This window comes from Anopheles merus, unplaced genomic scaffold (genome assembly GCF_017562075.2).
Source record: "Anopheles merus strain MAF unplaced genomic scaffold, AmerM5.1 LNR4000263, whole genome shotgun sequence".
Classification (NCBI taxonomy): domain Eukaryota; kingdom Metazoa; phylum Arthropoda; class Insecta; order Diptera; family Culicidae; genus Anopheles; species Anopheles merus.
Genome location: NW_024427843.1, coordinates 41,584 through 51,008, shown reverse-complemented (window position 1 = coordinate 51,008; position 9,425 = coordinate 41,584). Strand labels below are relative to the sequence as shown.

At 43.6% G+C, this 9,425-nt stretch overlaps 1 protein-coding gene across 1 annotated transcript; it reads right to left on the bottom strand.

Moving 5' to 3' along the window:
• Positions 1–7,091: 7,091 nt before the first annotated feature.
• LOC121601998 (polyprenol reductase-like) lies at positions 7,092–7,756 on the bottom strand. Its single transcript, XM_041930781.1, has 2 exons — positions 7,292–7,756; positions 7,092–7,173 (listed from the first exon to the last, which is right to left on the bottom strand). Exons 1-2 carry the CDS (start codon positions 7,417–7,419, stop codon positions 7,116–7,118), a joined length of 186 nt encoding a protein of 61 aa, XP_041786715.1. The 5' UTR covers positions 7,420–7,756; the 3' UTR covers positions 7,092–7,115.
• Positions 7,757–9,425: the final 1,669 nt, after the last annotated feature.

Genomic DNA, 9,425 nt, shown 5'->3' with positions numbered 1-9,425 from the left:
CACCTTGTCCGAAACACAAAATAAAACTCTGGTTTTTGTCAACTAAGTTGTTTTGGGTGCTGGAGTACTAAGTATGTGGTAAAGTGTGAGTTTTGTGTGTGTGGAGACTTACAGAAATATCGCTTGAGTGTGTTGTGTTATAATGCGTATGCTGTTTCTGCCTAGGCTTAAAGTGTGTCTTTCCTTTCCTTACGCTGCGCTATTGGCTATACGATGTGATGCGTTCTTGGTCTACCTTACTCAATTGCAGTAACGCCTGTTTTGCTTGTATTGTGTGTTTTTGGTTGTTTTTGTATGAACGGTGTGACCTGAACTAGTTTGCTAAAATTATTAAAATGTTTGCTAAGAGTCTATATTTGGTAGTGTGGTTTATAATGTGTTCTGCATAGCAGATATGCTATGACGTGTACATAGCAGATGGTACATGGTGGTTTCAATCACAGGCAGGTGGGCAATCAAGTGTATACCTTCCTGAAACGCCTACACTCCAAGTATGTCCTTCGTAAACTCCTTAGCAACAGAGCAGCTCTGCTGTGACGTCGGGTGCATAGACGTCGGCATGTTGTTTGGCATGGTGACAACGTGTAACGGCAGCGCAGGAAAGTTCGCCTGAACATTTGACGGTACATCGCGGAAAATGAGCAGCCATAGCTCTTGTGCAGAAGGTCTCAAAGATCTGAAAAGGACCAAACAAAAGCGAGAGAAGCATATTATTAGTAGATAAATGGAATAAATAATGTCAATGTCAAAACGATAACCTTTCCTTTTAGTGATAGTATAAACAATTGTAAATTACGGATTTTAAATTGCTAGAATAGTACTAGCATTTCACTTTCCTTCGAATCAGCACTTCCTTTTCACAGTCCTGCCAGTGTTATAGGTTGCCAAATTTTTCGGATCCTGGCTGCAGCTCCAGCGAAGTATGCATCGTCAAGTTATGCATAACGCAGACAAGTTATGCTACACTTCATCCAGCTAACGTCGTGTCGCACTGATAAATATTGTGGTAACCTTTCTTGCTGGGATATAAGGCCAGCATGCTGTTAATAAGCTAAAGTAATCGTATTCTATTACGACAGCAATCAACAGTCCTCTGTAATCCTCAGCAAGCCATCACACCGCCAAAGATGGTCCGGAGGATCTGCCGGTCGGATACAGCTAAGGCGATTGCAACCGTCGCTGGGATGATCGTGTTCAGGGAAAGAGGTTAACGCTATTAGAAATGGTATTCACACACAACATATATCTGGCTACATACCTCAAGGTAACCGTGTTACGGTGATTGAAAGTTGGCTCATTTTCGGGTTAAGTTCCGGCAGCATCGAACCCCGATATCGAGATCGAGATGAAACGCTGTTTGTGTCTCCTGGGACTTGTAAAGGTTTACGCGAGCAGGATCTAAATGTAGATTTAGCTTTTAAGGGTAATAATACCTAATAACTAGCGATTTGTGGTTTGGACTTTCAACAAAATAATTTAAAAAATACAAATTACCAAACTACAACATTTTAACCAAGTACGACCGGTCCTATGACAGGTAAAGTGGCTTGCGTACTTATTACTTTGATTAGAGTAATTTCTAAAAGGTAAAGTGGCTTGCGTACTTATTACTTTGATTAGAGTTATTTCTAAGGTTACCACCGTTGCTGATTAGTAAATACAGCTATTGATGCTTATTATAAGAGTGTATAATAATACAATGGAATAGCTTAATTATAACAAATCCCACAAAACACCTTTTTACTAGTGGTAAACAAACTGAAATGGTTTGTTTACCTTTTCAGTATGAGAGCTAACCACGTACACTACGATATCATTGATTGCCTGCGTGCGTATGTGAATTTTTAAAAATAACGGTAATTGCAAAGGTAACTGTGGGACGGACAGTGTTCATGAAATGATAATATTTGAAAACTCATAAATAAAAATATAACGAAAGTATATTTTAGTAAATAAATTTATTTCCTGCATTAATTATTAATCCCTTTCTATGTGTATCCGCAATAAATATTTTATTTTAAACCAGCTCATACATTTGCAAATTTAAGCAGTGCTACCGTTGTTCTTCTTCTTCTTCTTTGGCTCAACAACCGAGATGTCCCGAGATGTCCAAAGGAAATGAAGCTAACTCCCTACAAAAGCATCGACGGCTACAGCTATGTATGTCCCGACTACAAATGCGGCGGGACCAGCAGCATCCGGGCCAGGTCCATATTTGCCAACCACAAGGCTTCGCTTAAGAGCCTTGTGCGTTGTTGTTACGAGTGGGCCAATGGTGCCAACTCAACTCGATGTGCGTTGGAGACTGACCTCTCCCACAACACGGTTCTCTCGTGGTACGATACGATCCGAAGTTTTCTTTGGGAAACATTCGATCGTACACGAGAGAAGATAGGGGGCCCTGGCATGACGGTGGAAATCGACGAAACTGTCATCACTCGTCGAAAGTACAACGTCGGCCGGGTCGGTAGTTCCCCAAATAGCCATAATTGCTTAAGCAGCTTATTTTGGCACGCTAAAGATCGCTGCTCTAATTCGCCTTTTGCAGTAGATAAACAGCATCAAAGTTCTATGTGGGTCTTTCAAACAGCGCCTAAGCAGCTTCCTTATGCCACGATGCCAGTGATTATTTTTCTTTGTGGTTTATTTTCAAGCAAGCGTCATCGATGAAATAAACAACAAGATTTGTTTCGTTTAAACACATATGTATATTTTTAAATCCTTTGTATTGATGAATTACACAAATTTTTACACAATTTACTGATAATTCACAATCACTTCACTCAATATTCATTCTTCAATTAACGAATCTAACTTGTGCAGCAGCAATGAGATTATTGCCGGCGTACGTCTTTGACACTTTGACAAGAGCCACCTTGTACCGATGTCATGCATTAAAAAGCTATAAAGTTCCACCAAGTTCAGTACCCTTTCTTAACAAGCCTTAAAGTTACATCATGAACCCTACACATAGTGCTAATCAGCCGCAAAGTTCCAAAGAGTACCATGTGCCTGTTAAAAAGCTCCATAGTTCCGCAAAGTACCGTCTATCTCTTAATAAGCCACAAAGTACGACATCGGAATGATTTTTGGTTAAACAGCCCTAAATCAGCTGTAATGTACGAGCTGGCTATTTGGATCCGGTCCTCAGTGGCTTGTGGGTGGGAAACTAAGGCCATTTTCCTGGAGCGTGTCCCGAAACGCTCGCATGTCGTTTTGAGCGATCTGGTGATACGGCATGTTTAAACCGAAACGAAAATTATGATCGATCTCCGGAAAGGTTATAATGGGCTGGAGGAGCTTGGATATCCCCACGAGTGTGTCAACCACTCCAGAAATGTCCTCAATCCAGATGATAACAATATCAACACACAACGGATTGAGAATGTTTGGAGACGGTGAAGGCATTTTTGAGAAAACCAGGCACTAATATTAAAAGCAACATGGACAAATATTTTGCTGAGCATATCTTCCGGCAATGCAATGATGATGTGTTTGTCGCCTTGATAGATGCCTTGGGGAACCAAATCGAACATTTTTAATAATTAGTTTTCTTTTTTTTCAGCAGGTACACTCAAAGCAGATTCTCATTTGGTCTAGAGAAGCTTAGCTGCGAAACGGACCCAAGGAGGAGGTTTTGATGGCACCTTGCTAAGGTGCATTCTACATTTCCCCTCCTTGTAAAAAAGGAATTAAATTTTAAAACAAATCCCTTTCTAAGATTTTGTTTTTTAGGCAGCGCAGTTGAAAACATCGTTTTTTTTTATCGGGGGTTTCCCCTGCGGTAAGTATTGATACATCATAGCGATCGGTTTGCACGAGACAATGTAGGCAGTTTATTAATTTTTTTTTCTTCCTATTTGCATGCCTCCTGCCGCACGAGCTCGCCGACCTACGCTTCTATCTGGTTTTAAGTGGCAAGCGGGATAAGGGATATATCTAGTAAACCGCATACCATCCGACCAATTTCCCGAAGCGGTAGCACACCTCACTAGTCGAGGGGGTTTCCCCTGCGGTAAGTATTGATACATCATAGCGATCGGTTTGCACAAGACAATGTAGGCAGTTTACTAATATTTTTAATTTTTTATTTTTCTTACTACTTGCATGCCTCTTGCCGCACGAGCTCGCCGACCTACGCGTCGATCCGGATTTAAGTGGCAGCGGGAAAAGGAATCTACAACGCCAACCATCCGACAGTGTTCACGATAAGAAAGGAAACGTCTCTTATCGTGGGCTTTCCCCTGCGGTAAGTTATTTCACATCACCAGTACAAGACGGTAACAAAATTTGTAAACTTAAATGTTTCTTTATTTTATTTTTTGCATGTTCCCTACCGCATGAGTTCGTGCTACATGTTGGAATTGCACGCGAAATGATAGCGAATCGTTTTTCAGTACACATGCCACAACACACTATCGGTGAGTAACCACATGCTCATTTACTTTTTACTGTATCTCTTATGTTTTTTTAAACGTTATATTGTTTATTTTACATTCTATTTCATTTTCTAAGGTATTCGTTTTCCTTCATCTAACTGTAAGAAACAGTCACTGCGCAACATCCTACGATAGCCAAGCATATAGACGAAACATTAATGTTGTATCATGCTAACCCGTGACAGGCAAGTGCTCAGTAAATCACGCACGTCCTTCAACGCACACATCATGAAACATCTGGTGAATGAGATTGCTGAGCAAAACACTCACCAAACGGAATAGAATGGATGAGTTTATTTTATGCATCATGTACCTCCCTTTTCGCCTTATAATGTGACCAGTGCCTTATTTTTTTCTTTTGTTTTACGTTAGCATAGGATTAGTATTAGTATTAGTTTGGTTTAATTAGATATAAGATTTTATTGTGCTTAATATACGCATGGACTATTGAAGCATATAATTATGTGTTTGATGAGCAACACCATTTGGGTAAAAAAAATAATTTACGTATACTCGTGAGGAAGCACACACTTTGAGTAATAATTAACATCAGATTCGCTAATCATAAAACCAAACGTTGTGTTAGAGCGTATGTGAGGCCGTTGTTTGTTACGCTCGTTGTGTTGGCTGCGGTTATCGGGTCGAACAAAATGCTGACAAGACAATTGGTTATAGACAATCGATCCTAGCACTTGCCGCAGGTGCGTAATCCATAGAACAGTATTTCTTCTTGGTCGCGATCGTCCGATGTTCTCCGCTGGTTCAGCGGATCAATGGTCAATTCAAGCGGTGAGGTGAGCCTTGCGTGTCACTATGGTGCACGTAACTATATATTAACAACATCTTGGAGTATTATTAACGGCCATGGTTCTGTTATAGTTAAAACCACGCAACAAGCATAAGGAAACTGTAATTGAAATTTGAATCAGTTAACAAATTATCTAATGGAACAGATAATGAAGCTGATTTGAAAATGTGTACACAATCATGCACACCATCGTGACACTATCGCAAGTGTATATTGCACTATAACGTGATTTACATGTTGACAAACACATATATAATTATTGCATCAAATATACTACTGATTTTTTTAAACTGAAATTGTATAAATATATCGCATTACTCACCAATTGATAGCCTATTTGTTTTTCTTTCGTTTGGCATTGGGGTGTAGTAACCACATTTGGGATATGTAATATAATCATATTTTTTATTCTACTGGGTTCGGTCGGTTCGATCGGTAACAAGATAGGAAAAATAAAATAGATGCACATAATAATATGCACGCACCACTAACAAATACTTTTACTAGACCCGTTCCAAACAGAGTCCAGTGTATGTTTAGTACACCTTGTATATTGTTCATTTGAATCTGAAAATTTGAATAAGAAATGTTGTGGGCAGCCGTGCCGACCCCTGGACTTGCCGTGGCAGTTGCGCTGCCACCGGTCAACGTCCAGGAGGACGACAGTGTGTCACACACACTGTCGCACACACTAAGCAGCGCAAGGCTTAGTGTGTGCCGAGCGCACAGTTAGATTGTGTTAGCGAGCCGATCGAGCAGAAGCTCTCGGCAGGGGCGCTCGGTGCGGCTGGTGCGCGGCCACCGTACTATTATATTTTAAAGTGTATTGGTTGTTTCGTTTATGTTTTATTTATTATGTACGTTATAAGTGTTTTAATAAAAGTAAAAGTGCAAAACACAACAAGAAACAAAGATATTAGCATTCTTTATACTTATTAAGCGTGCTGAAACTATATGTATACTTGCCTTGCGTTATACTGCCGTCAAGATATACCGAGCGGGAGACCGTCACTATCCAACCCGAGCAGGATGACGTTGTAAATATTCACGGCTGCGCCATTATGATTTGGTGTGGTATGGATGATACGTGCCTCGCCTCCTCCTGATAAGCTTTAGCGTATTAGCTCCTTGGTGATGTCATCATCTGGTTCCTGCGGACAGTATAATCATTCCTTACAATCCAATATCCCCAGCGACTCGGCACACGTTGCGACCGAAAGAGCAAAATCTTCTAAACATGTTCGTAGATTTGCACTTGAAGAGGCAACCAGATCAACCAAAAGAGAACATGCATGAAAATTATTTAAAATGTGTGAACGATAAAGAGCCTCCACCTAGTCAACAAATAGCCACATGCGGGTCGCGAGCCGTACTATGCCGATCGCTGTCCTAACCAATCCGATCTGTGTCCTGCCAGCCGATTGGAACGCACCTTCCCCTGCGCTAGAGCCACCGACCGTGAGCCGATAGTCATGCCAGTTGTTGATGAAAAGGTGTCTGTGAACAAGAAAGAAACAAACATGAAACTCAATCACACACCCGGAACATACAGCGCATCGCACCACAATAGACGACGCAACGTAGCTTCCGCTATGCTTCTAGTCTCGATGGCCGGACACACTCGGTATCGCTACACAGTTTGATCGTGTGCGTAACGAATATCGAACGAATCGAACGTATGCAGCCAGCTCTTGGCCACCCTCATTCGGCGTAAATGGCTCACCGAGAAACGGCTTCGCTGCCAGCTCGGCCACGTCGATTGCATCCTGCTACTGCCGCTTGTCAATGCGGTGCATCTCGAGTTCATCGACGACCGGTCCGTGTAACAAGGCATTCAAAGACGATCCAGGAAAACCAGTTGAATCCCATCAGCCGGAAACCAGCGACCTAAAAAAGCTGGACAAAAACCTTACCATTTTTTCGATCCTAAAAAAAAGCCCAACAACCGGAATGATATTATCCGCATCCTCACCGTCGATCTCACAGAACGAACGGGACGAGTGCTTTCCTTTGCTTCGGATAGTTGTGAATGTTTTCCACGTACCACTGGTAGGTGATTTTCAGCTTGCTCGAGAACACCTGCACGAACCAGGTCTCGTAGAACCGGCGCAAACACTGCAGCGTGATCAGCGTCATGGCAACCATCGTCTCGGTAGGCGTGGTGCGCACCATACGATTGTTGGTTGCCAACGTATCGAGGAAGGCGATTACGTAGTCCCGCGCTGGCTACATCATGACGGCAAATCCGGCCACCGACCAGAGGGCAGCAAAGACGTAGAAATGTATGAACCACACCTTCAGGATCTCCAACAGGGACACCAAACGGTCCGATGATCCCTTCAGTGCATGCTTGTCCTACCGGAACGTCTGCCGGATGGCAGTGGGCAGATGCTTTTCGATCGTTGCCAACAGTCCACCGAGCACCACGATCGTCACGATGAGGTTGACGAAAAGAAAGCTCGACCGAATATCGAACCACGGGAACCTGATGATAACCGCCCCGCTGCGCAAAGCGACGGAAGAAATCATGCCGTTCTGAGAATTTTATCATGCCATCTCTTTCCCTCCAACGGCAAATTTGTCAAGCAGCTCGTCGAGCTACCCGTCCCTGGCTCCGCCTCGTACCTCTCGCCTGAGCGCGCTGCCGAGGGTTTGGATGTGTTGGTGCGTCAGACGGCCAATCGCTGTCAGCCGTCGTCCGTGCTTTTTCCCTCCATAGCGCCATCTCTTTCTCGCGTGTGGTCAATGCTCGCGAGCTGTTGTGGCGCCTAAAAATGCCATTAACAAACATTGCGGCGATGAAGTTGCATTTTTACAAATCAAACCAAAAAATCGCAATGAGTTCAAACACTGCAATATAAAAATGACTAAGGAATCGCTAGTTTACGCAGGAGGATTTGCTGTGCAACGTGCAGAACCCTTATTCGCATTAACACGTTCAGCCGGCGCTGATTTTCATCAACTTTCCTTTCCGCCGGCATCTAGAACGCAAGCTGATTGTGAAACCGGCATACTGGAAAGTCCACTGGCAGTCCCTGGGGCCTGCCATCGAACTGAACGTGCAAAGCATTAAGCGTAACTTTGTTACACTAAGCTTTTGCTTTCGTATGGTTTAGATTACACAGATATGCTGAGCCGTCAGCGCATGGGTGTGTACGTGCGTGTGTATGCACTTTCGCCAAATGTGTTTTCTTCCGGAATATTATGATCCATCGGTCAAAACAGGAAGGTGTTTATGACAGTGGCGAAAGGACGAGTTGAGGTCCATGTAAATGGTAACTGATGACCGGGAGGAGGGGGTACTGGAACACAGCTGTTGGGAGATTGAACAGTATAATTAAATCGGTGGCGCGGGGGGGGGGGTGGCCAAGGGACCCCTACGATCATCGGTCACAGGCCTTAAAATTGTTGCCGGCATGGGGGAGGGGGAGGGCTGTGCAAATGGTTCTCCAGCCACGGGGCCCCAACGACCATCTTTTCGGGGGCCTTGTCGCTAATACTCTGTCCACTTGTAAACATACGGCATACTACAGACTAGAAATCTTCGGTGACCGCCTAGTCCGTCTACCGTTAGATCCGCCGCTGGTTCATGACGGTGTTTTTTTTTTTTTATCGTGGAGGTGCATCCGCATGCTGCGTATGCACCGGGCAGGAGACAGTGTGGCAGCATGCAAGTTGCACACTGGATAGGAGCGGGCCCGCGGCACCGCCATCATTCCGCACATCTGCATGCACGTCGTGGGTTCTAATCGCGTATGTACCGTCCGCCGTAGCAAGGGGTTAGTCACCGGCTCCGACTACGTGGTACTCAAGTCCTGAAAAGGCCGGCATGATCGCGTTGGCTATTACGCCAATACTAATAATAATAATAATAATAATAATAATAATAATAATAAAAGAACTTAGCATAGCAGTGCACACCGGGTAAGAGTTTGTCTTGACTTTGTTGCTGCCGGGCTACCGCTGTGACACGACAAATACACGGAATGCACTCGATCAAAACATGAACCTACCGATCCGAACCCATTCCAAGGCATTGCCGGTCAATCGGCGTCATGATAACTACTCCAAACCAACAAGCCACCAAATTCTGGACGGACAGGTGCAGCACCATACACGCACCGTAATAAACAAATCCAGAATCCTCTTTTGTATGAATTCAATTCAAAATGTTGTTT

What these genes read in the sequence shown, in the direction of transcription:
- LOC121601998 (XM_041930781.1), bottom strand. Translation starts at nt 7,419, where the DNA reads ATGGTGCGCACCACGCCTACCGAGACGATGGTTGCCATGACGCTGATC. An exon ending in CTGAAAATCACCTACCAGTG is followed by an intron (nt 7,174 to 7,291) that starts GTACGTGGAAAA and finishes GCTTTTTTTTAG; the next exon opens with GATCGAAAAAATGGTAAGGT.